The 27099-nt window shown below is 46.9% G+C and overlaps 2 protein-coding genes across 2 annotated transcripts in view; one reads left to right on the top strand and one right to left on the bottom strand.

Annotated features, from left to right (window-relative positions):
* The window catches only part of LOC136749763 (inactive rhomboid protein 2), a 28211-nt gene extending 9120 nt beyond the window's left edge, over nucleotides 1-19091 (top strand). Inside the window, exons 3-19 of the mRNA XM_066704282.1 lie at nucleotides 1654-1814; nucleotides 2015-2142; nucleotides 2627-2819; nucleotides 4284-4496; nucleotides 4741-4866; nucleotides 5163-5296; nucleotides 5457-5660; nucleotides 6486-6597; nucleotides 6895-6969; nucleotides 7241-7402; nucleotides 7614-7702; nucleotides 8068-8131; nucleotides 8440-8534; nucleotides 8676-8751; nucleotides 8896-8996; nucleotides 9588-9741; nucleotides 16073-19091. Coding sequence (XP_066560379.1) covers nucleotides 1654-1814; nucleotides 2015-2142; nucleotides 2627-2819; nucleotides 4284-4496; nucleotides 4741-4866; nucleotides 5163-5296; nucleotides 5457-5660; nucleotides 6486-6597; nucleotides 6895-6969; nucleotides 7241-7402; nucleotides 7614-7702; nucleotides 8068-8131; nucleotides 8440-8534; nucleotides 8676-8751; nucleotides 8896-8996; nucleotides 9588-9741; nucleotides 16073-16492 — 2507 coding nt within the window. The 3' untranslated portion in view covers nucleotides 16493-19091. The remainder of the gene's footprint in view (nucleotides 1-1653; nucleotides 1815-2014; nucleotides 2143-2626; nucleotides 2820-4283; nucleotides 4497-4740; nucleotides 4867-5162; nucleotides 5297-5456; nucleotides 5661-6485; nucleotides 6598-6894; nucleotides 6970-7240; nucleotides 7403-7613; nucleotides 7703-8067; nucleotides 8132-8439; nucleotides 8535-8675; nucleotides 8752-8895; nucleotides 8997-9587; nucleotides 9742-16072) is intronic.
* Nucleotides 19092-20066: 975 nt separating this feature from the next.
* On the bottom strand, nucleotides 20067-24552 carry aanat1 (arylalkylamine N-acetyltransferase 1). The gene is made up of 4 exons (XM_066704281.1): nucleotides 23741-24552; nucleotides 22509-22797; nucleotides 21979-22133; nucleotides 20067-21615 (listed from the first exon to the last, which is right to left on the bottom strand). Exons 2-4 carry the CDS (start codon nucleotides 22660-22662, stop codon nucleotides 21310-21312), a joined length of 615 nt encoding a protein of 204 aa, XP_066560378.1. The 5' UTR covers nucleotides 22663-22797; nucleotides 23741-24552; the 3' UTR covers nucleotides 20067-21309.
* Nucleotides 24553-27099: the final 2547 nt, after the last annotated feature.

Below are 27099 nucleotides of genomic sequence, written 5' to 3'. Positions count from 1 at the left end.
TCATCTCATCTCATTCCAACTGCCCCCCACTCCCAAATGCTCTGACTGACTCTGACCTGCTGGGTTTTCAGATGCCTGTGGAGCTGCCACCCCAACATGTTCTTCTAAAAGCTGTGGGAGAGGCGTGCTATTGATCGGTGTCGGATGTGATACCAGCGTGAGAAACCTCTAGGCTTTAATGGGAGTCGGGTCTGGTCTCCTCGGCCAGGAGGGGATCGCGCTGGGCTGCTGTGCTCTCGGCTGGGTCAGTGGCGAGGTCAGAGAGGGAAGATGCGGTCGCGATAACTGGGTGTCTGATGCGTTTCTCGATTTGGCAATTGTTTAAATGCGAAACACAGGAAGTGGTGAGGTAAGGCCTGTTTGTTCCTCTGTTGTTTTGTGTGTTTTGTTTGGTTTGTTTTTCTTTTCCTGTGTGAAGTTTGGCCTCAGTGGGAGGTTTTTAAAGATGCTCTTCGGCTGCTCTTTGCTTCTGTTCTCAGTTTACTCGGTCATCACGGTTCTCTTGCGATGAAGCTGAACCACTTTCTTCCGTGGCCGGAGCGTAATGAATAGTACCCTCTAGTACCCGACACCCTGTCATGTCATCGAGCGCGGGTTATCGCGTTGTGTTTCTCAGCCCTCAGCCAAAGAAATCTGGGTGAAACGTTTGACCTCTCCTAATTAACTCCTAGAAAAGGCAGCTGTGATGAGGCAAGGGGGATTTATTTTCATATACATATAAAATGGAGAGACTCTGCCTCTGTAAATTCCCAGCAGGTACCTCTGTAGTCACGTGCCCTTTGTTTTCAATTAGGTTTTTGTTTTCATTGTGCGAAAATGCAGAACGTTCTGTATCTGGAACCAAAATAGGTGCAGAGATCTCGCTCTCCTTCTCTCTCCCCCTCGATTTCCATCTCTCTCTCTCTTTCTCCTTGGGTGTCTTGGCTGGCTAATTGGATTGAAGACCTCTGTTTTATACCCAAGTGGCTTTCTTCATGACGTGAATGTGACCCAGACGACCTTAAGATATCCGGCGCCCAGTGGTGCTTGGGAGAAGTCTCTCGGAAAGCACAGTGCTTGACTATTGCATTTGTACTGTGTGTTAGCGAAGCGTGCCTATCCAAGGTTTTTATGTATGTATTTATGTATTTTAAAGCTTTTTTTTATTACAAACTGCTTCTGCTTGTTTTCAGTTACTCATCATGATATCAATGTATATTTTTTCCTAATTAACTCCTTAGTGTTCTCTAAGATTTTGAATTGTCATCAGAATGTGGGGACAAGTCAATTGATTGGTTGCTTCCTGGACAAATGAATCTTTTTGTATTATTTATTCACTCTGTTGAGAGAGATCTGTGGTAAGAGAGACGTGTTTGGATCTGCTTACCATATTTACCTCGCACTCACACTGCCGATGTCACAGGTAACCAGTTTAATCCATAGCGTGTGGATGTAGTTCGTAGTAAATGTGTTTTAAATTTATGCACCAAAATGGTTAGTTTGAATTTAAATGTGTGATTTGAGGTGTGTGTAAGATAGAGAGCTCTTCTGTCCTCGGGTGGGGGGGGGGGTTATGCCAGACTGTGAAGTAGGTCTCTCTAGTGGTTTGCCACCTGCCTTCAGATTTGTTTTTAATTTTTTTTGTGGGGGGGTTCCCTGTTGTCTCCTGTCTAGAGCCAGGCAAGACGCTCACAATGTCAGAGGAGGAGGAGCAGCAGCGGAACGGCAGTGACCAATCGGACAGCCGGCTGAGGAGCAAGAAGCCGCCCAGCCTGACTATCTGCATACCACCCCCAGAGGACGAGGGCAAGAATGAGGGGGACAGTGCCAAACAGGTAAGGGCGCTCTCCCCTCCCTCACCACAGGGGGTGCTGTCTGCCTCTCCTGCGCTGTGAAGCTGGGAGGTGATTAACTGATTTAGGCAAATTGACTGCTCTGTCATCCACGTAATCGGCAAACTGTCCCAGGTCCTCTGACCAAACTGTATCTCTCTAACCGGCCTTTGTCTGTCCGTCTGTTTGTGTGTCCCGTCTAGCCGTCCAGACCCTCCCTGAAGATGAGTCTGAGCCAGCAGCGCTCCAGCGACATTGAAGATGGGGGGGGTGCCAGCGCCCACAGAGCCGCCTTCCAGAGACAGACCTCCATCTCGCAGAGCATCCGCAGGTCAGTCCACACACGTCTGCCCAGGGTGGCCAAAGAGCACGGACACATATGTGTGTGGGGAGAGGCACTCTCAATCTCGTGCTCTCCTTAGGACCTGGAGGGGTCAAGGGTCAGGGACTCAGGATGACCTACACTAGTTTTGAGTTCTTAGAGGTGTTTGCAAGTTCCTCTTCCTTTTAAAAGAGTCAATTTCCAAAACAGTTTACATTTCCAAAACAAGCATATTCAGATAAGAAAAAGCATTTGTTCAATTTATCCGAGAGTAACAGAATTGGAAATAATGTCAAATGCTGTTTTCCTACAATTGTATAAATAAGAAATATTTTGATTTTCCCCCAAAAAAGAGAATTGTACACAATTTAATTACAAAAAAAAAAGGGAAAATTCTCCCCCTTACGTATGACAGGTTAGGAGGGCTACTGTACTCGCTCAAGCGCATGCTGGTGTGTGTGTGATTGTGACCGCCCCTCCCACCGTCTCCCAGGGGCACGGCGCAGTGGTTCGGAGTGGGCGGTGACTGCGACACCAAGCAGCAGGAATGGCAGAGGAAGAGCCTGCGCCACTGCAGCCAACGCTACGGGAGGCTCAAGGCCCAGTACCGGGAGGCGGAGATGCACAGCCAAGACATGCCTTCCTTCCAGGGTCTGGACTCCCCAGCGCCCAGCAAGATGCCAAAGGTAGGAAGTCCGCTTCCGCCCCAATGGTACAGAACCCCTGCCACAATAAACAGGTTTATTTGCGCCGTTGTTCCAGCAAGATTGTGTAACCCATGTGTGAATTTCAGCTCTGTATTGCTCCATGTAGCCCGGATGCAGTAGTTTCTTTCTAGCTGATTTTGAAACCTTTAAATCCGAGCCCTTATAGAGAACAGGAGACCAAGAAGGAGTCTGTGATGAAGTCTGGGGTACCTTAGTAACCTCATTCACGTCAACGTAGTTGCCCAGCAACCAAGGAAGTGATCTTCTATACGAGAGTATGTCAATTAGAAAAACTCTGGATGAGTCTCCGGAGCACCTTGTTAATGTCGAAATAAACTAATTGGGTATTTTTAAAATGGACTGGGGCCCCTGAGTGTTCCTTCTCTGCCTGTTTATGGAGGGACTACATTTCTCCCTATCCATTCCCAGCACACGGTGTGGTGTCTGGTTACATCCGCCCCGTCAAGGCTGCTCATTGTGATATGACAGGGGTGTGGACAGTAAAAGTGGGCCCCCCAAGACTTCACACACAGGCAAGCAGGCAAGCAGTCCACAAGTGATAGTGCAGGTCTGGAATTCCTCCACATTTGCTGCTGATAACTGAGAGATCTGTGAGTCAGTGTGTTCAGTTTTGTACTTTTTTTGTGGTTCTCATTATTGTTATTGTTATTTTCGTTATGGTTATAATTAAATTGAGTGGGAGCGTTTCACATGTCATGTGTAGGTTGGATGTCAGGGCCTGGGAGCTGGTGTTGATGTCAGAGGATTCGCAGCACTTGCCACTTTAAGAATGAGGAGGTCAGACCCTCTGATAACGGTCTCGTGTGCTATCTGCAGCCACATGCTCTCGGCGTGGGCCAGTGGTTCATAATCTCGAGATCGAGTGCTAGTAATAGAGGAAACGAGAGTCGGCGTGGGTAGCTGAGAGTGCGAAACAGAGACCTGACTTCACGCTACGGCTAGTGACGCTCAGAAACATGGCCGTCGGTGTGTTTACAGGGAAGGGGTTAGTGGTGAGAGATTCTTGGCTAAATTGACACGCCTTCATAAATAATGCAGATGTGCATCCAGTGGAAGGTCTGAACATCTGTTCTTAAAGTTAGCTGCACGCTTCTCACTTCCTGGTTCAACAGTTTGCTCTGAGTTCTGCTTAGAATCTGTGGTTTTCATGCAGTCTGCAGAACAGAAGGTGAGATCTTGGTGTCTGTGGTTTTGTCTTGCCTTTGTCCTAACACTTGTGTTTAGGATCATCAAGTGTGAAGACAACATATTTTGACTTTCATATTGTTTTTTTTTTTTCTTTATCACTGCAGTCTACCCTCTAAAATTCTAAATAAATACATCTCCTTTACATGCAAGAGCTGAGGATAAGACGCTGTTTGAGGCACTTAAAAATAGTGGGTTTATTAATTGTGTGACTCATGTCGTTTCTCCGGCTCCCAGATCGTGGACCCCCTGGCTCGGGGACGGGCCTTCCGCTACCCTGATGAGACGGACCGCCCCCGCACACCCCACACTGTGCACCCCCCCACCACCCCGGGCGTCACCTCGCTGTCCTCGTTCTCCAGCATGCGCTCGGGCTACACCCGCCTGCCGCGACGGAAGAGGGAGTCCGTGGCACGCATGAGCTTCCGCGCCGCCGCCCTGCTGCTCAAGGTGAGAGGCGCCGTGAACGCTGTCCCACACACACGCGCACATGCAGTCATTCCAGTGATCCATATATCACAATTACCAAATCAAACCCACATGGATGCCATTTCTCCTTCAGTCTTCCTTTGCCGTACATTTGAAACTCTGTAGCAGGATTCTGAGCCTTGTTCCTGTGCATGTTTCTGTGTCCCTGTACATGTGTGTGTCTTTGTGCATGGATGTGCCCCCACTCCCCTCTCTCTCTCTCCAGGGACGATCGGTGCTGTCTACCTCCCAGCCGCGCCGCAGTTTCCCCCACAGGAGTTTCGCTCACCCCAGCTGGCTGGAGGAGGACACGGTGGACGCCGCCGACACCTACGACTCCTTCTTCAGTAAGGCAAGGGCAGCTATCTCTTTCTCTCTCTCCCTCTCCCTCCCTCCCCTGTGGCTGGCCCGCTCCGTCTGTGGGAGTCCTGCGGTCACTTATACACAGGCGTCACATAGGGAGGCCGGAGTTTAAGCTGTGTATACAACCTTGTCAGACCCTCCTCAGTGCGGCCTACACAGGGAGGCAAAAACACAGGCAGTATCGCAGTGCTGCTAAAGGAATAACCATCTTCCTCTCTCCCTCTCCTTCACATACCCCCCTTCCTCCCTCTCCCCTCCCTCGCGCCGCGTTGCCGGTGTTTGCAGATCGATGCCCACGAGGAGATCTCCATGGCGGACGATGTGTTTGAGTCGCCACCCCTCTCGGCCAGCTACGCTCCCCACCACCCCGGCCATTTCACGGTGGAGGCCCAGTCTGGGGAAGGGAAGTATCCCAGCCTGTGAGTATAGCCGCCCCAGATTGCTCTGCAGACCTGCTCGCTCACGCTGTGCTTTGGGGGGCTGCCCTGGGGTCCCCCGACTACAAGGCCCGGCCAAGAGCCAGGCAGGAGTCAGTGTTTGGGCGTACAGGTTTCTGACTGCTCCCACTTGCTTTTCCAGGAGGGATTTGTCCCGTTCTCCCGCCCTGGGCGGCCCCCCCAAGCGCCGGGGCCGGCGGATCGCCTCGCAGGTCAAGCACTTCGCCTTCGACAAGAAGAGGCGCCAGTACGGCCTGGGCGTGGTGGGCAAGTGGCTGAACCGCACGTATCGCCGCAGCCTGAGCAGTAATGTGCAGAAGCAGCTGGAGGACTTCAGCAGCCACAGGTCTCAGCACCTCCCAACTCCACTTCCTCTGCATCTTCTTCCTCCTTCTCCACCAGTCTATGCTCCTCTGTTCATTATGCTTCTGTCACATCAAGGGTGTAAAACAAAACACCCAGTGAAATGAACATGCAAGTTTTAACACTTTCAAAAGGGAACCACAGGGTGTGATACTGACGTTTATTGATTTTAATCATATTTGTTGTGCTTCATGCAAAACTGAGACAAATAATCTGACAGCAGAGTGAGCTTGTTGTGTTTGTGGGGGAAGTGCTGACAAAATCAGCCCACTGGATTGATATGATCTCTGTTCCATCTCTATGTTCATGAGACTCTCTCTGCAGTGCAGAAAAAACACCCCACACTAGCGGGAAATTAAAGCTCTTTTAAATCAGTCTTGGCTGATTTACTGCCTTATTTTTGGTTGTCAGCTCTCTAGAGATCGTTTATTTGTGTAGGCACCTGTGACTAGAGTTAGGAGAGGACAGATAAGTCTGCCTACCTGGTTGAACTTGGGGGGAAATGGTGGTTGACTCTTTTGGGAGAAATGCATATTTTTTTTCTTTCCCTGCTGTAATTGAATATTATTATTATTATTATTATTATTATTATTATTATTATTATTATTTTTAACAATTGTTTTAATCTTAAATTACACAAAACAACCTGACACAATTAGAAGGGAATTCCTGTAAGAAATATGGCCCTACGTTGATGCTTTTCCCCCACCTCCCTGTTTCTGTGCGTTAGTGTCTTAGAAATGATAGTCACGGTCAAAGTGATGTTAGGCACCATAGTAACATAGTAATAGCTGTGCATTCCTCCCAGACCCTACTTCACCTACTGGATCACCTTCGTTCACATCATCATCACCCTGCTGACCATCGGCACGTATGGCGTCGCCCCGGTGGGCTTCGCGCAGCACGCCTCCACGGAGCTGGTAAGTGTGAGAGCAGCACTACACAAGGACGTGCGTGTGCGTGTGCATATAAAATGGAAGTTTCTCATTCTCGCCTTCTTGTGATGGTCCTGAGGAGGCAGGGTTTGACTGTCACTGTGATGTCATCGATGCTGACCGTGTGGCCGGGAACATGGAGAGTTTGAGCCGAGCAGGGCAAACCCCATACGCTGTTTTGCATGCAGATGTAGAACAAGCTTTCCCAGATATTCGTCTTATGACATAAAAAAGGTCCATCCGTTGCCTCTCTGTGTCTTGACATTTCCAGCTTTTCCACAGATCCTAAGGAATAAGGGCGTTTACGAGAGCGTGAAGTACGTCCAGCAGGAGAACTTCTGGATCGGGCCGGGCTCGGTGAGTGCCGTTGTCGTCCTCAGTGCCCCCACCCCCCCCCCACGCTCGATTCATATCTGTAGCCCCCCGGCCCTGAAGCAACAGCAGCCCACAGACCTCTCGCCCCCACCCCCTAGACTTTGTGTTCACTGAAGTGTTTTGCCAGCAGTGCACACAATGCATTAGAAAACAAGCATGTGGTTTGGGTGGCAGAGTTGTTGTTCAGCTGAGACTTTTATCCCCATGTTGATCCTCCTGCCTTTCCTGATTCCTGCCCCACCTCTCCACACAGGACGCACTCATCCACCTGGGAGCCAAGTTCTCCCCCTGCATCCGGCAAGATCAGCAGATCCAGGAGCTCATCCAGAAGGCCAAGGCCTTGGAGCGTCACTCCGGCTGCTGTGTGCAGAACGACAACTCCGGCTGTGTGCAGACCCAGCAGGCTGACTGCTCGGTACGGCCGCCTCTGTCGCACTCAGCGGAATGTTCAGTTTCTCGCTCTTCCCATCTCCTCCGTGTGACACGCAGTTTTGAGTTGTGTGTCTGTGTGTGTGGACAAGTGCCATCTCTTCATCTGCTCCTTGTGTGTTTTTGTCTTTGTGTCTGTGTGGAAAAGTGCCATTGATTTATCTGCCCCGTGTGTGTCTGTGTTTATGCGTGTGTAGGAGACACTGGCGACCTTCATAAAGTGGAGAGACGAGGACGTGACGGACATGAGAAGATCGTCGGGCGCCGTGTGCCACCAGGACCCCAGGTACTCGCCTCTCACAGAGATTTGGCAAAAGAGGAAACGCACTGCAGATGAGCGACACACTCCGCACTTGGGAGGGCGATAGTTCTCGGAGAATTCAGTGTGTTAGTGTGTGAGGCCTGCCACCAAATTGCAACTCTGCAGTCTCTCTGATATAGAGAGAGTTTTGTCACACTGTTAACCAATATTGGGTTGATCTATACACGCAGTGAAGGTTCGTCTTTACACACACACACACACACACACACACACACACACACACACACACACACTTACTTCCAGATGTAATGAGACCTTCTTTGAAGTCGGTCGCAGAGGGATTAACTTTTTTTTCCTCCTTCTTTTCCCTCTTCTTCTTTGGGGGGCAGGACCTGTGAGGTGCCAGCCTCCGCAAAACCACATGTCTGGCCCGATGACATCACCAAGTGGCCGGTGAGTTCATCGGCACTCCTCCGGTCTATTCGGTGTGGGCTGTTCTGAGGGAGGAAATCAAAGGTCAAGAGTTTCTCATACAGACTGCTAAAGCCCCTTGACCACTGGGATCAGATGCCATCATAGAGTGGGAGTCACACATGGCAGCATTAGAGTGTGGTGGGAGGCTCTGACCCAGGCAGTGATTCACCAGGGGGTCCTCACAGTGCAGAACGCCTGAGAGGTGGAAAGATTATCATCATTGTTGTTGTTATTATTCCACCTCCTACACCCCAGTGGGGGCTTACCTGTACCCTCTGCTGTGTCAGGTGTGCACAGAGCAGACCCGAAATAACCACACTGGGCACAAGCACATGGACTGCGACATCAAAGGCAGGCCCTGCTGCATCGGGACCAAGGGCAGGTGAGCGGCTGACCCTACCCCAACTACCCCAGCCCTGTAACCGAAACAAAATGCCTGGGTCACTCCTGCTGTGCTTATTCAGAAATACCAAATCTGAAATATATGGTCTTATTTTTAATGATGATTATTGCCCCCCTGCAGGTGTGAGATCACCACTCGGGAATATTGCACCTTCATGCACGGCTACTTCCACGAAGAAGCCACGCTCTGCTCACAGGTACGGGGGCTCGGGGGCCAGGCTTCCGTCTCGGGGTGCTGGGGGGTGTTGATGTGTACACGCTAGTTAAGGCCGGAGCTCCTGCACCGATTACTGAAGTGATCCAGTGCTTTACCTTGTTCACACTGTCTGTCTACCCCCCAGGTGCACTGTCTGGACCAGGTGTGCGGCCTCCTCCCGTTCCTCAATCCTGACGTTCCCGACCAGTTCTACCGGCTGTGGCTATCGCTCTTCCTGCACGCGGGGTGAGTCTGCGCAGCCTTAGTCCATCCTGCTTCAATAACCACTACGGCCGGTGCCGAGTCACACTGCGTCCACCTTCTGGTTCGGTAGAAGAACCTGCTGAAGCCACAGCAGCGGGGAAATCCAGCCGTGGGATCCTGGCGTGTCCCAGCTGTGGGTCTGGACCCAAAGCCAGCATGGCGCCTCTGTTTCTAATTAAATTAGTTCTATAACTTACCAAGGAGGAGAAAGCTGTTTCAGGTGCTGTCCAGGGTGTGGTAAAGCATCCGATTGGTCACTATCAGAAACCAGGCGGGGTTTAAAGCCTGTATTTCAGTTGAAGTTCAGCTCAGTCCTTTTTTTCCTTTGTCCTACCTGCCCAACTAGTTGTGTGTGTGCCTGTGCATTTGTGTGCTGATCTAAATTAATAAACGTGCCCGAGCAACTTGTGGTTTGAGTTACGGATCCACATTTGGGAACATACGCCCATGTTCTCATAAATGTCAAGTGAATAGATCAATAAGTCCAAGTTATGCTGCTGCTAAAATATATAGTGCTGCTGAAAAATCGCTGCTGCCCTGTGCCTGACTTCCCTGTATCGTACCTCTCCGCAGGCTGCTGCACTGCCTGGTATCGGTTGTCTTCCAGATGACGGTGCTGCGCGACCTGGAGAAGCTGGCCGGCTGGCTGCGCATCTCCATCATTTACATCCTCAGCGGCATCACCGGCAACCTGGCCAGCGCTCTCTTCCTGCCCTACCGGGCCGAGGTACGGCACCACTCCGCCTCTGCACGAGGGCTGAGCACAGTCGAGCAAAATGGGGCGGGGCGGTTTGTGAGTGGGTCTGTCCCCTGTGTCGAGTGTTTCACGCTGGGCGTCTCACTCTGTGATTTTTTTTCTAGTGCCGAGAATCTGGAGAGGGAGACGCACTGTTCCTGTACAAACACACAGCCTGTCTTTGTGTGAGATTTGCTCTCTGCTACTCGTGCGTGTTTGATGATAAAGCCCTGAGAGAGGGAGACACACACACACACACACACACACACACACACACACACACACACACACACACACACACACACACACAGAAAATTGGAAGAAGAAAAAACAGCGCCACTCGCCAACTCATAAACAGATTACTGCGGTGACTGGAGGGCCAAAGGGTTTTTGTGCGATTACAGCTGTGACCCTGTCTGGAGGGCAAGGCCTCCCTGCGTCGCATCACCGCACCCCTGTGGAGAGTCTTGTGTGTCCCCTTTCACCTTGTGTCTGAAGGAGGAATCGGTGACTAGTGCAGGCTGAGACAACACTGTTGCGCTCGCTCTCTCTCTCTCTGTCTCACACAGTGCGAGTTTGCACACGTCTTTGTGTAGGAAAGAGAAGGGGCAGGAAACTGAAGCAAGCAGGTTCGATCAGAACACATCCCATAAAGGCCTCGGGGTGTTTAATCATTTTGTTTTCTCTTTCAAAATACTTTTAATCATCTGTAAAGAAAAAAAAATAGCAGCTATGTTTGTGCAAGAACAAAAACAAACAAAACCCGAACACAACTAGCACTATGTTTCATGTATCCTACCCTGCGGCCTTCCACCCCCACTCCTGTGTGTTCGGAAAATTGCTTTTTTACTGCTAATGAGTCTGTTCTCTCCTGGTCAGCGGAAATTTGATCATAATTTAAATTGTGTGTAGTTGTTTATTATGGCGCACTGGCTGTATTATTTGAATACACACTTTTTGGCATTTGCCATTTTGCTGTGTTGGCTATCAAGTGAAGTTTTAGCTGCATATGGCAGGTCGATACTGTGTTGTCCTACCCTGCTGAAAGGCTTGCAGTGTTGTTCTTGTCAGCCTTTAAGAAACCAGTCCGGTGCTGCATCGTTGGCATGAGGGTGAAACGCACAAGAACCACAAACGCAAAAAAGCTCAGACAATGGCTGGTTTGCTTATTCGGGTTTGGTCAGATAGATTAAGGTTGCCCCAAAACTGAAACCATTGAAGTGAGACTGGTGCCTTTGCAATGAGTTTCATTGTAACAGTGACCTCTGGTGGTACAGATTAGATAAATATTGTGTGATGACCAAAATTGCACTTACGGTGGGTTCCCAGAAGTCTCTGCCTTGAAACACACACTCCTGCCCCTCATCCCGTTTTGATTTATACTATAAAAGCAAATTGTATTGCAGTAATTTGGACAGTAGCAGCGCTGCAGACATGGTTGGGTTTTGGAGAGTTTATTGAGAGCACCAGAAGCGATTTGATTTGCCTGTCCTCGGACCACCCCAAGAGAGCCTGGTGCTTCGGGACACATTCCCACCTCGCTATTCCACTGCCCGGCTTCCCTCAGGATTAGCCAATATTCTGGGTAACTGCTAAAGCCGCTCAGTTAATTTGGCTGTGTGTCGCTGTGCTGCCACCCACCAGGGTCCACATGGCGATCGCGAGGGCGGAAGCAGGAAGTAAGGTCAACCTGCGGGAGCTGCATCACTAGGAGCAGCGCAAACTTGACACTGCCTTCTCCAGATGCCAGTGGGCCGATAGGTAACCTTAATGACTCCATTATACTTTAGTTTTGTTTGTCCAACAGCATTGAGCAAAAGCTTCTTAACTGAAGAGGCTTTAAAATCATGTGAATTTCAGCTTTTCAGTTATTCAGTTTTTTTTCCTCTCCATACTTGAACGCAAGTCTCTGAATTTCACACAAGGGACGTTCGGTTCTCTGGAAACCTGCAACGCTCTGACGTCTTTGGCATCCAGACAGGCTGGCAGCGATCTTGGCTTCCCGTTACCGCCAGAGGGGATTTGTGGAGAGAAGTTATCCCCCAGAAGAGATCGGCAGTCTGTTTGCATCTTACTAAAACCACACACCTCACCCTGCCAATTCATCAGCCAATTTAACAACATTAAGTCTATTAACTTTCTGTTGTTGGTGTAATATTGTAATCCTGTGTGTTAGCTGTGATTCAATAATTCTGGATTATATCATTATGTATTGCATGTAGAGAACAGAGGAAAAACTGAAGTATGATGTTTTTCTGCTCATTGGCAGGATCTCAGCCCTTAATCTCTTGTGTAGTTTAGCTCTCCACACAGTTCAACAGGGTGATAAGTCACTAAGTCACTAACTGCGTCCAGACAGTTTGCGTAACGCCCCTTCTGATGCCTTCATATCGGACGGGAGGAGAATCTACTTGCTGATCGATTGAAAGTGTTTTATCCTGTAATTAACTGCGCCTCCAGTTTGAGCAGCAAATCGGTGTCCTAATCCCGGCTCTTTATCTTCCCTGGATGAGCTGGAGTGCTGATGGAAAGTTATGAGCAATCCTCTTGAAGGACAGATTAATTGAGCTGTTGGTGTCAGTGCAGGTTCGCTTTGATGAAACAGCAGAGGCTAATTTTAGCAAACCGGAAGTGAAAGCACAGCGCAAGTGTCTCTACAGACATTATCACACGTGTTGACAACACGAACGAGTCACAGGACTGATATTCATTGAACCTAGTATGTGCAAATCTGTTTTTTTCATATATAAACATGGACGCCTCGCCCGTATTCTACATACATAGAAATCCATATGTTAAGTGCACATTATTAAAAACTCCGGTCTTTATTGGAAATGCTGTTCTGTAGAAGTTGAAAGTTTTTATTCAGCGGTCTGTGATTTCTCCAAAGATCGAATTGGTGTCATATTTTATTTGTAGAACATACAGGAGATCTCTTTTAGAGGTTAAGATTCGTTCCCTTCATTTAGATTTGGGCCATTCCAGCCCACGTTGGGAGACCACCTGGCAAATCTCTGAGACGGCAATCCCGCCTCCCCAAAAAACCCTGAATCCTGACTAAAACCCACCCAGCCTTAGAGACTTAGTAGCCCACGAGGCCGTTGCCGGTACTGTGCCGACGCAGGCGAGGGAGGGGCGGGGCAACGTAATTGTCCTCCTCACATTTCTCTGGCCGTGTGTGTGGCCAGGGGTCAGGGCCACGCTGAGTGACCTACTTCACGGCTCACGTGTTCCTGGCGTGCGTGGTCACCCCGGAGAGCACACGGGCTGACCTCAGCTGCTTGTGCCAGCTTAAGCTTAGTGAAGGAACCTGTTATGGACCAACAGACCTGCAGACAGTAGTTGGATATGCCAGTAAGATAACTGGCATCAGCAAGCAGTCTGTGTTAGAGTTACACACTAAATTGATGAAGATTAAACGAATAGTAGAGGACTATAGTCACCCTCTTCATAAGAGTGTGTGTAGGTCTAGCAGGAGAGGAAGTAAACGCTCCAACACTAGACATGCACTAAGTGTTTTGGGAATTATTTTATTCCAGCTGCAATTAGATTCTGTAACAAACATTTAAGCCGATAAGTGTCGCTGTTGTTTTGCATTATATGTGTAATGCACTTTATGAGGAATCATTTTTATTGTGTCTTTGTTATGTTGTATGTTCGATTTGTCTGGTTTTTAGAGGTTTTAGTGTGTTTTATTTATTATATATATGGATGCTATTTTGGGCCAAATGAATTTCCATTAGGGATGATTATTTGATTTGATTGATTTTGAAGCATTTTTGCCCTCCCTGGAGCCAAAAGACTTTAATTAAGTAAGATGAAATTGTCATCCTGCTCCTGTCAACTGCCTCTGATGTCTGGGGCTGAGCTGCTTCTGTAGTGACACACACACACACGGACGGAGAAATAAGCAGATATTCTGTTTTAAAGTTACAGCTGAAAACCAGCTTTAACCCTTTTGCCCTGTGCTTTAAATTACATTGTATGATCTCTGCTCTGATATGCCTTGATAACATAGTCTGTGTAATAAAAACATATTATTTCACAAACTGTATAATTTCTTGTGCCACCGCATGGATGACAAACAATGATTTGAAACAAAGGCACTTAAGTTCCCCTGAGTAGCACTATTATCCCGTTATTCAATTATCAGGGTGTTATCTGGGAAGATTAGGAAAACAAAACAACAAATGTGGCTTCATTCTGACCTGGTAATAATCTCTTGCAGTCCTGTCTTAGCGTCAGTTTGTCACAGATCGGTGGGATACATTTTCCCTTCAAAAGAAAGTTTAGATTTATTTTTTCACCCTTCGTTGGGGGCATGTGACGTCATCCAAGTTATGTAACCTCTAATAGACCAATAAAATCGTCCGCCATTAGGCAATTTGCCCTCGGCTTCGTTGCTTTAGGAGATGAGAAACATGCTGCATGCCAAAGTGCCTTACAATAAAGATGCATCACCTCAGAGGCTGAGGAGAAGGAGGGTGGGGGGCATGGGAGCAGCTTTAAAATGACACAGTGAGAGAGGGCTCATTGATACCCTGGGATCGCCTAAACTAAACCCCTTCAGATTCCCACAGGCCTATTAGCAGATTAACCCCAAGTGGCTTTTAAATCGGTAAGTCACGTTAGAAAAATTTGCAGCACTAACAAAAACATTTTAAAATGCATCTATCTACATTTCTATTTATATGTATAAGTTAGGGCAAAGCCGTGCCCAAGAGAAAATTGATGTTCTAACAGTCTACTGGAAGAGGAGGGGATGCAACCAACAGGCTGCTTTTTGCAGTCTTACAAATCGTTCAATACACTACTACTACTAACACTAAATGTCACCCCATCCCGAAGAGCAATAAAAGCAGCATATGGTTCGGTAAGCACACTGAGACACAGATCCCTGATTACCGGGGCGTCTGAAGGTTTCTGTGTTTGATATTCCTTGGCTGCTAACTTGACAGCCCTGATTCCCTCCCCCCCACCCCCACGCTTCTGGAGAGAAGTTGCCACAGTTTGGCTCCAATTGGCCGGTGTCACAGTCCCCTGGAGAGCAGGGGTGATCTAGGCTGTGTGTGCAGAGATATGCCCTGGTGCCTGTGGGCAGGTTAATGTACCTTTATGGCTCCCTTTTTGTCTATTTCCCTATCTCCTTGCCTTTCAAAGTTGCAGTGTTTCCTGCCCACGGAAAAACTGGAATTTTTTGAGGGTCCACGTTGTACTAAGGTGTTTAAACTGGCACCATGTTTGAGCAGAAGAGAGACCGTTTGTCCGAAATTTGTGGTCATTGTCACCCTCTGAATTGGCGAGTCGACTGGCCTATTGAATTCCCAGCTTCAGTGTGTTGGCTGGTCCGTTGACTGGGCTGAGCTCGAGTCGTATCCCATCCTGTCTTGTCAATTTGAGAGTGTAACAATATCTGCGTCTTCGTGTCTGCGTCCCCTGAATTGTAATCAGTCGCCTTCAGTCGAATGGGAATCTAAACCGGCGTAGGAATATGCATGACATATGAGTCATGAATGAACAGCCAAACAGCGCAGACTTCAGTGAGGCGGCAGGCCGGGCGTTTATCTATCGTTCATGCTTTGTTGTTGTTTCCGGACACAAAGCAGATCTCATCCATTATGGTTCCTTTTTCTGCCGTGCGAAGATCTACTCAATAAAAATTAGATTTCCATAACCTGTTATAGTTGACCACTGACCCTCTGCTTAAAAAGAAACTGTCAGTGGACACGCCTCCCTCTGAATTGCAGGCAATTTGCACCCGCACTCTCCACCTCCCTGCCACTCTGACCTTTACTGCGTTGCACAGCCTCCTCTCACACCTGTGTCCCATCTCCATCAGAGGCCTCGGCTCGGACTCCCGCCCTTTCCACTACGGGACAGTAATTGCCCCCTCCCCCACACTCCCATTAGCAGCTCGGCACAGAGGAGTGCTTTCTGACATCACTGTCGTCTCCACAGACAATGCAGCTGAAGCCCAGGGATCTCTGGGGTCTTTACTGCTAATGGCAACGGAGAATTATCCCTGACGTTTCCGCCCAGTAAACAGAGCGGTGCTCTTAAGCATCTGCAGCTGCTGAGGCACACAGGCTGTTAATGAGGTAGTGCCGACGGGCCAGGCTGCCACTCCTTGATCTCGATCAACCCCCTGTTGATGTTTGTTTGACTGTAAAAGTCCCAAAAATGGAAATGAATCGTACTTTCTTCTCGTCTCTGTCCTGTACCTGTTGACTCTGGCTACATTCACACCTCTAAACGTTTGGCGGTGACTCTCAGGCCTAGAAAGCTGACCCTGTGTGTTTGTGTGCGTTCCTGTCGTGTGCAGGTGGGGCCAGCAGGGTCGCAGTTCGGGCTGCTCGCCTGCCTGTTCGTGGAGCTGTTCCAGGGCTGGCAGATGCTTGAGAAACCCTGGAAGGCCTTCCTGAAGCTGCTGGGCATCGTGCTCTTCCTGTTCCTGTGCGGCATGCTGCCCTGGATCGACAACATTGCGCACATCTTCGGCTTCCTGAGCGGCCTGCTGCTCTCCTTCTCCTTCCTGCCCTACGTCACCTTCGGCTCCTTCGACCAGATACGCAAGCGGGTCCTCATCATCTTCTCCCTGCTGGGCTTCCTGGGGCTGTTCTCCTCGCTCATCGTCTGGTTCTACTTCTACCCCATCCACTGGCACTGGCTGGAGCACCTCACCTGCCTGCCCTTCACCAGCAAGTTCTGCGAGAAGTACGACATCGACCACCTGGTGCACTAGAGCGTGGTGTGTGTCGGCCGATTGGTGCCCCCTTCAAACTTCTAAGCGACACCCTCCCAAACCACCACCTCCTTGTAGGAAATGGGGACCCCCTTCCCTCTGCTCCACCTCTCCCCTGAAGATCACCGTGCTGTGAAAGTCCCGCTATGGACACCTACAGGTCAGCGTGCCAGCCGGCTGTGGTCTAAGTGTGGTTGTTTAGTGTCCAGGTTTTAATCCAGTGTTTGCTGTGAAACTATGCAGCCTGGGGTCCGAACCCAGACAGCCAGGCACCGCCTGAGACCAGCTGCCGGAGCTTGCTGAATACCCTGCCTGGGCTGAGGGGGTATCCATGGAAAGAGCTGTGATTTCTGACTGGGCAATGACCAGCGGCCGGGGCACCTAGGGGCCCCACTGAAGGGAGCAGAGCCACAGCACAGCCCTCTGTTGGGTCGGCCAGGACTCCTGATATACGGACTGACTGCTGGACTGGGTGCAGACTTATTCTTTTGTGAAAAACACTGGAATCCCTCCACTGTAAACACTAATTTTTTATATTTTTTATTTTTTATGTCTCATTTTCATATGCCTACATTGTTTGTTCAGGGAAGCCATAGGTTTATGTGTTTTGGCCTAATTTTCTATCTTACTGTAAACTACAGGTGAAAGCAGAGAGAGAGAGTTGGTTGGTTCTAGTAAGGGATGAAATGTACAAGGTTTTTTGTTGTCATCTGCAGGGGTAGTATTTTACAAGGTTTATTCTTGTAGGTTTTCCATTTTTAAGAGACTTGAGACGTTCCCCTATCCGTCTCTCTCTCTCGGTTCTGTCCTGAGGCTGTGGTGAATCCCAGGTGTCAGGCTTTAAGAGCTGTTGGATCCTCAGGAGTGGCTTCTGAAAGATTATTATGCATTGGTGCCTTAAATCAACATACAACCTAAGAATTGTACCATTTTAATCTCATACTAAACTGTGCATTATGTCCCATCATTTGAATTAGCTTGACAATGAAGAAAGCACTACTTCTGGATTACACACACACACACACACGCACACTTACTCATGCAGTCCGGATGCAGTACAGGCTTCTGTGGTGCAATTTGAATCAAATTCATTTCCTTGCTAGTCCTACTGTTCCCAAAGCTGCAGGGAAGGCACATTGTGTAGATGAGGACGGGAGGGAGGGGGGGTGTACAGAACATTAGCAACAAGGAAAACACATCTGGCGTGTGTGTTTTTTGATGAGTAAATAAAGAAAAGGGAAAAGGAAGGCATTGCTAATTACAGGATGTCATCATAAGGTGCTGAGGGTGTAGATTGTCCTATGCAGAGTTCAGTGGTGGGACATAGGATGCGGGTGGGAGAAATATATTGTGGAGTTTGAGTGTGTAAGTAAGCTACAGTTCCCATTGTTCGTTTTGGGTGGGTGGGGCAAAATCAAACTTATTTTGGTTGTTGTTCATGTGTTTGTTTACTGAGCCACGAACTTAAGTTGTAGCGTTTGGGGCTCTTGTCAGGTTTGTGAAAGGTATAACACTTGCTCATTCTAGTGGTCTGTATTACACAAATGTGTGTGTCGGCTATTTTCCCAACAGAAGGGTGACTTGTGGCCACCAGTCAGCACTGGTTATTGACGCACACTGCTGATGCACACAGTAGGAACAGACCAGTCCCATTGCACAATATCAGTACTCCAGAGCTGCCCAGCCTTTATGTAATGAGCCGGTAATTGGATCAATTAAGTAATCAATTAGTTTCCATTAATTAACACCGGACACACTGTATAGGAATACCGGGCTGGGCTGCTATCTCACGGATCACAATATGGCATTGTTGTGGAGCTAAACGTTTCAGGAGGGAATGGGTTTCTTTTCTGTCAGTTCAGTGTTTAGATTTTTCTCTTCTTTCTTGTGGATTAAAGCCACCAGGCAAGATTTACCATGTTCACCAGATCGACCAGGTTGTTATTGAGACAGAGCTGCAGTGTTTGTCTGCAGCCCCCCTCCCCCAGTGCCGTTTGGGATTACGTTTCTAACCCGGCAGGTGTCTGATTTAAAGCTATAAAAAAAATGACTGTGAAATGGATTAAACCCTAATTGAGGGAGACTGACTTTGAGGGGCTTTGCTTAGTCATTTTCTCCCAGCTGTGCGAGTGCGATTACCCAGGGTGATTTTTACAACAATGAAACCTTTCTAAGATTGTTATTAGGAGACGGCCACACATCAATAGACTCCAGGGGCTGGGGTTAAGTGTCCATTACAGCTCAATAAACTGCCATTGAAGACTTCTCTGCCCACTTTAATACTGCAAGTCGTCTTACTAAATCTGAATGTGTTTTTTCTTGTTACTCCTGTGTACCCGATACTCTGTCCAATCAGAACTATGCCTTCATGCCTTTGAGTTTGCCTTGAATATTTGTAAAACTTTCAGGAAATGGAGGGGGAATAGTGTCTATTATTTATTGACATTAAAACAACTGTTTAAAAATGAAATGTTTACTTGTACTAAAAATATATTTTTGTGCTGCATATTTTGATATGTCGAGAACACTCCTTTGTACGTTTTAAAACAATCTTGCATTTTATCTTTGAAATAAATTAATTTACAATCACTAAACGGCATCACATGTTTTGCATTCTGTTTTTTTGACTTCTCCAAATATATCTATTCCCTGTGTTGTTACCCAAATTTACGGTGTCGAAATAGTGTGGAATCCTACACAACTGATAGGTGACTTTCTATTCACACCTACTTATAGCCTGGAGACATGGCTGGGGGGAATATACAGCCAAGTCTGATATAAGTCTGATAGTATGTATGTTGTGGGGAGGGGGTTATGAAAGTCCTTGGAGGCTTGAAGCATTGGAGTTGCCCCCTGCTGTCCCAAAGGGAAAAACAGTCATAGAAATACAGAAAATGTTGAAACATAAATTAATTTATTTTTCTTAAAATTACAAACAAACAAGCAAACCAAAAGAAAAGATGGAAGGATGTAAAAAGTCCTAGTTGTCTAGATTCAAAGGAAGATTAAAGGGTGAAGGAAGGTTTTGGCTCTGGAAGGCACAGCTGTGACATTGCTGTTGAGGGGGATGTGCGCCCCTCTCTGGCTCCTTACATTCGGGGTCCAATGAGAACTGGGCAGGTACCAGCAGGCCCCCCTTAGGGTAGAGAACATTTACTCAACAGCTGCATTAAAGGCTGCCCAATTGGACGGGCTTTGGGCCTCTTGTCTTTCAGTATCATGTAGTTATGTGCGCCAACAGAGTCTTAGAATTTGGTCTCTGGTTCATAAATGTTTAATTTTGGTCCCACGTTAAGTGGCGTTCTTCACCGGGAGCAGCTCTGAGGCGAGATCTCTGTTGGCGGAGGTCACCCAGTCTGAAAGCAGCCCGAGAAGTTTAAATACAGCGTTACAATTAATGCCCTCTAATGGAGATACTGCCGAGCTCTAAATCCCCGCAGCCCGTGACGTCACCTGGGACTTGGGCAGCCTGTGAGGTGATTGTCCCCATCCCAGAGTCCCCTGCAGAGCCAGGCCATGCACTGCCATGCCGGTCCAACACAGAAGGGGAGACCTCTAAGGAGTCTGACAGAGCTTTTTTTTTTTTTTTTTTTTTACTTTTTACAGTTTGTTTTATTTTATTTTGTTTATTTCGTACAGAACACATCCAAGTTTCAAGAGGGGAGAATGGGTGAATAGAAAAGCAGACAAAGTAGCACCAACCAAGAAAGCAAGCAGCAACTCGGACCTGCTCGGCCCTAAACCTGTCATCGAGTACGACTTAACAGCTGCCAATGCTTTCTAAGGCAAAAGTACAGAAAACACATAAAAAGAAACCATAAAGAGCAACAGTGATAGAAAAAGAAAGAGTCCAATTTCACTTGCAAAACAACAGAAGGCATGGGAATGTCCTCGTCCCTTCCAGCTCTTTGCACTTGGATCACAAGAGACCACAGTAAAAGGGGTGTCAAGTTGATTCTTTTTTAATGCTTGCAGCAGAGATACACAGCTTGAACAGCTACAGTATGTTAACATTAAAGACACAAGCTTGCCACCTCTGCTAGAGGACCGCAGTCCAAAACCCCCAACTCCTTCTGCGACACCAGACCCGCGGTTATCATATGGGGGGAGGGGAGGGCCTTGGGAGGCTGCTATTTGTTTGAATCTGCCATAACTCCATCCCAAATTCTCTGGTGGTCGCACTGACTTGGAGCCTTAAAGTCTCAAACTCTTAAACACAAGGATATTGGCGTTGTTATAAAAATAAAATTAAGTCAATAAAAACGTGAAAAAATAATAATTTCATATAGTATTTGCTTTTTCTGCATATAAAAACCTAAAACTATGAATTGTTGTTCATGTTTTCTTGTTTTTTTTTCATTTCCTTTTATTAAATGGAAACTAGACTTGTAAAACTGGGTGCTGCCATAGCTCTGCCATGGGTTAAAACCAACTGGTGAGAACTAAAACGTGTGAGTTTCCAGACTGAAAAGGAACCTCTCTCTCTCTCTCTCTCTCTCTCTCTCTCTCCACTGAGGAGGGGGCAGAGGGCTGCATTCTTGTCCCTGATTGGCCTACAAAACCTACAGCTGCAGCTCAGCGACGAACACTACTTTGACACTGAAAAAACACATCTAGCCTCATCCTGTCATGAACTATGCTGTGCTACTGCTACGCCAGCAACTGCCAACAACAACAACAACGACACAAGCTGCCCAGGGGACCCCTAAAAGAGACACGGAGGCTTACTGCATTGCCTGAGGAAAAGCACAAGCAGGCGGATGAGCAGGCGGGCAGATGATTGGCGGGGCAGCCCTGTTCCCCCGCTGCTGGGGGTCCTAACAGCCGCTGTTGCGCCGCATGAAAGCGTGGCCCCTCACTGGGTACTGCATCTCGGTGAAGGTCAGGGGTCCCACGGTGATCTCGGAGGGGCCCTGCACCTTGAAGCCCGATTTCTGGTAGAAGGGCACCAGGAAGTCCTCACACATGAGCACGGCGCGGCGCACGTAGGGCAGGCAGCGCAAGTACTGCAGGTAGCGCCACATCAGGATGGAGCCCTTGCCCTGCTGCCGGAAGGTGCGGTGCACGGCCAGGACGTGGATGTGCACGGTGCTGCCGTGGGGCTTGTGCAGGGTCAGCGCGTCCTGCAGGGGAACACACAAACACACACTGTTAACCTTCTACAACTCAGTATGATGTCTTCAGCCCAAGACATTCAACAGGCCTGGCCACAATACCGAATCCCAGTTTACCAGTATGTGACATACATGCTGAGCTGGGCTCCCAAGGGTTAAACAGATGTAGGAACACAGGCGAGAAGTCACAATAAAACAGACGCACAGGGACACACGGACACTCACACAGACGCACACGGACACATACACGGACATGAACTCTCACACTGACACACAGGGACACACTTACATACACTGACAATCACATGGACAGTCACAAACACGGTCACTCACACTGGCTGCAAAATTACTCTCTGCGTAGCTGTGACTTACAAGGGTGAGCTTCTCCTGATCCCACAGTGACCCGATGATGAAGGCCACCAGCCGGCCTTCCTCGAACCAGCCCAGCGACAGCTCTGGGCACAGGGTCAGGAAGTGGCGCACCTCGTCCAGGTGCAGGGGGCACTCTCCAGACACCGAGATGAATGCTGAGAGGGAGAGAGAGAGGGAGAGAGACAGAGAGAGAGATGAAGAGGATCTCTACACGACTGGGGACTCAACGCTGCCTGTGAAAGCCTCCTGCAGAAGCACTGTGAAGCACCCACTCCAATTAACTTCAATTAAAACTCACTTGTATTTATTGTATTTAAGAGGTATCATCTATAACTCGTGCTATTGTGGCATCCTCTTCACCACATAAATCAGCATTACAAAGTCCTGATCACTCCCAGAAATCGACCCACAGGTTTTAAATCCATCCCTGTCAGATTTTACCGTGCAGTGCAAAGACCACGCATCTCTGATGGCCGCCTCTATCGGTCTGTTACTCGTTTGTTGTGTGTGCTGGTCGGATGAGGTCTTACCTTCTCTCTCGATCTCGAACACGCTGATGGCGTCCTCGGGGCTCAGGCACCGGAACTCGCTGGCGGGCAGAGTGTGCCTGCGCTGCCGCCCGGGGGAGATGGGCGACCGCAGGTGGGTGGGCTTGAGGAAGGGCAGGGCGCTCAACACAGACATGTTGCACGGCCTGGGTCTCACGCAAAGGTTTGTGTCTCTTGTTTCTCTCCTATATTGTTCTTCTCTCCCCGTTGTTGTCTTTGACTTGAGCAACTTCTGCAGACCTCTCTTTCAGTGAATCCGTGCCAGGCCGCGCTGTGGAGAAGAAAGAGGGACAGTGCTTGGGTGAGTGAGGACAGTCCCATATTTATACCCCTGCTGTCCCGCAATTTGAAATCCATTAAGTCCTGCTCGTCATTACTTCACACCGGGTGACATATTGCTTCTGTAAGTGTAATCCGTACGAGCACATTTGCATTTGAATCGGCTGCTGTTTGGCAAAGCGAGAGAAAACCAAATTGCAGTGAACTTAACTCAGGGTCATTTCATTCAAACATTTGATTGTTAAAATGGGTAAAAACAAACAGTTTATTTAAAGCATTAGCTCTGGTAAATGATGGTCATTGTATCCAGTTAATCACAGCAGCAGTGACATCAATGTATTTAACCGATTACACTGTATAGGTCTATAAAAGACACGGAGAATACAAATAAATATCAATCAAAGGCAAACTGCATTCAAGAAAGTTTAAAAAACTGCCACTTCATAGCTGTTTGTTATAATTATTTCTAAATCTAGTGTTATAGAAATATTGATTAATGGTTGTTTGGCTTGGCCTCAACCCAAGTAAAGAAAAGATTTAAAAAAAAAAGGTTTCTGATGCCACAAACGTACTAAAGAACCTGAACCAATGTCAGTGTTAAGAATAAATACATTACAGTGAAATAGCCAGGGAGAAAATGTAATTTCTCAACACCCAGACGTGGTTTTAAACAAGCTTCAGGAGGTTTGCATTAATAAACCATGACAGAAGTTTGCAGTGTCCCTGTAATGGAAGAAGAGAGTCCACCAGCCACCCACAATCTCCACGGTGGCCGACGCACTGATCGACGCACTGGCCGCCGTTCACATGTTGCTGGCACTGCCCTGGCCGGACAGGTGGTGGTCTGTGAAATGTGTTCATTCACATTAAGACCATCTTTTTTATGATACCGATCAGTCTTTATTGCCAGTCTGTGAAATAAAGAATGCACTTACCTGTGAAAACAATCGGAAGCTGATTGCTATAATGATGATCTGCAGTAAGACTCCTGGGAAAGATAGTGAATGGGTTGGTGCTCCTCTCTCCCAAGACCAGTGTGTTAAGAGGCTTCCCTGCTTCTCGCACATAAATAAGAACCCCTGCGACCGTCACGTGGGGGATTTAAACTTCGGAGTCTGTGCAGGCTGGCCAGGGTAGTGTGTGTGTGTGTGTGCGTGCGTGTGCGTATGTGTGTGTGTGTGTGTGTGTGTGTGAGTGGTGTGTGTGTGTGTGTATGAGTGGTGTGTGCATGAGTGGGTGTGTGTGTGTGTGTGTGTGCGTGTGCGTGTGTATGTGTGAGTGGTGTGTGTATGTGTGTGAGTGGTGTGTGTGCGTGTGTGTGTGTATGTGTGTGTGTGTGTGTGTGTGTGTGTGTGTGTGTGTGTGAGTGGTGTGTGCGTGAGTGGGTGTGTGTGTGTGCCAAAGTTAGATGCTAATGTTAGACTCACAGTCACTGTTTTCAACAAACTTAAACTGTCCTTACTGTAAATCCGGTCAATGCAAAATACTGACAGGGCGCCTCGCCAGTTTACAGTAAGGAGGAGTGAGTCATGGTGCCACCGTCACACCACAGTAACCCCACAGAAACACATTTATGTATATATGTATGTATGTATGTATATATGTATGTATTTATGCATGTATGTATTTATTCACTGTAGTTTTAAGTAGTTTTAAGTAGTTAAGTAGTTTTACTTCTGCTTGGATTTTATTCTTGTGGAGTTATGACATAGTCCATTATGAGTCAGTATCTTTATAATGAAATATAATAAAGCCTTATGGAAGATTATTAAGCAATAAAACCTTCCAAAAGGCAACAAAGATGAACAATGACATTATAATTAAATACTGTAAACACATCCCAGGCTTGTGTACACTAAGCATGCTACAATCTAAAGGGTGAATAAATAAACACATATACACACATAAACAATTAAATGTAAACCAAGTAATAAGTTATATATGTCATAGCCTACATGGAATCAATATTGATGGCTGCTTGATGACCTTATTATTATTTTTTTATCTTACGTTAGAAATTAAATTATTCATGTACACGAGAAATAAAATACACATTTGGAAGCGTCAGAAGAAGATATTTAAAATATTTGGGATAAAATTGTGGGTGAACACACACACACACACACACACACACACACACATAAACATAATGGAAATTATGTAATTCATATTAACTTAATCATGGGAAACCAATAACGTTGTCAAAATAACTATGTATTAAAAAATGAACTGTACAAAGAATGAATAACTAAGTATTAATAATTAATATGCACATGCAGTCTACCTGGTGCTTTATGACTGTACTCGCAGTGACCGGATTCACGGGCGCTGTGCGCAGGCGCCGATCCTCCTATTAGAACATGAGAAAGTGTCCCATCGTTTGGTGTCCATTAATAACCGAGTGTTTTTAAATGACTGGATAGTTATTAACCGAAAAATTACGGTACCGTTTTTTAACGGCTGAGGCCAATCCTATAGTTTTGGCCCAGGCATTAGAATCGTCCCATTTGAGAATAAAATACTTAATCAACTATTTTTACTGTTCAAATGTCATATCAGTCTTCTTGGTCCCACTTTAAAATAAGGTGGTGTGATTCCTCATTAATTAATAATGCATACCACATGAATATGTCATGCACTGCATCTGATGTGGGTGTTAATGGCGTGTATAATGTGCTCAACGGCAGAGCTCAGATGAAGTGCATGGCATAGCCATGAGCTCATCCTGCTGTGTGCATACAGGAACTCACCAGAAATCACACCACCTTGTGTTAAAGTGCAATCAGTCGTCGCTGTACTACAACCATCCTGTCACAAAGAAAGCTCAGTAAAGAAGGTGTACACATTTCACAAACAGGACGATTCTGCCATCTTGTGGTGCGGCAAGAAGTGTTATTGCTGTGCGGACCCTTGTTCTTAATAAGATAGATAACCTTCTAAAACACAGAATGATTAAAACCTTGTAAACATTGCTCAAATTACTAAGACACCACAATCATTTAAAATATTCCATTTACTGTGGTAAAAACAGTTGCCTACATGTTTTTAGCCATCATTGTACAATATTATAACTACATTATTACCACGATGTTAGCATGTTTTTGTCATATTTGGATAATGATTTTAACACGTTTTCTCATGTGTCAACACATTTTACTATTATTTTCCCGTATTTTAACCATTGGTTTTACCATTGTATTACCATAGTTTTACCATATTTACATAATGATTTAACTCAATTTGACAAGGCTACACCATACACATGTTTTACCACATATTACCATGTATTTACCATTGTACACCACAGTGCACTTTTCCAAATGTAATATAGTTTTTACCATGGTAAACTATACTTTACCAAGCTAAGCTAATCCACACCATACACTCGACTTTACTGTTTTTTTACCACAGTATACCACACTGGAACTTACTCTTGTAGGGGACAAGTGTCATAATGTAATATTTAGCCCATCGTCCCGTAGGACATTTTTTTGTTCCCTTAGGACAGTGGTTTACAAACCGGTCCTGGAGTACTCCCTGCCCTGCTGGTTTTTGTTCCAACTGAGGTCTTAATTGCTTATTTGTATCCTTAATTGACCTAACAAAGCAATATACCATTCAATTAAGTAATTAAGACCTAGGTTGGATCAGAAACCAGCAGGACAGGGGGGCCTCCAGGACCGGTTTGAAGGAGACTTTTACGCTTCTGCCACATTGTAGCTTTTCCTATTGGGGGTCGCATTTTCATTGGCCTATAAAAACGTTATGATGTAAATGGTAACTTGTAATTGGTCTTGGGAGGTATTTCCACTTGATGATCATATATGAATAGTTATTATTAATTAAAGATGAATTTGTTTAAGTTCATTTCGATCACGTTAAAGCGCTACAAGGCACTTTGAAACACGCCTGCCCGTCTACCGTAAAGAAGCACCAATGAGCGCAAAGCTGGAAAGGCAGGGACAGCGCCGGTGAAAATGCAACTTGTGCATTGAAATAATGACATCTTAGTAGAAAATACACAGTATAAGATCGCATGACTCGGGATTTAGGATTGAGAACAAAACAGCCATACTAACAATTTAATACACCGACCTAGCTGTGGGATTTTCTCATTTGAATTGGCCTACTGTGCAGTGAATATGATTGTTGCTTTTATATCACTGCTACTAATGATGATAGTTAGAGCAATAGTAATAAAGTACTGGATAATTAATAATGTTTGTATATAACAATCATAACAGCAGTAAGACGAGTAATATTGCTGGCGTGCGCCTGTGCTGTGTGCATTACG

The sequence above is a fragment of the Amia ocellicauda genome, chromosome 5 (assembly GCF_036373705.1).
Source record: "Amia ocellicauda isolate fAmiCal2 chromosome 5, fAmiCal2.hap1, whole genome shotgun sequence".
Classification (NCBI taxonomy): domain Eukaryota; kingdom Metazoa; phylum Chordata; class Actinopteri; order Amiiformes; family Amiidae; genus Amia; species Amia ocellicauda.
This window is presented reverse-complemented; position numbering and strand designations above follow the sequence as displayed.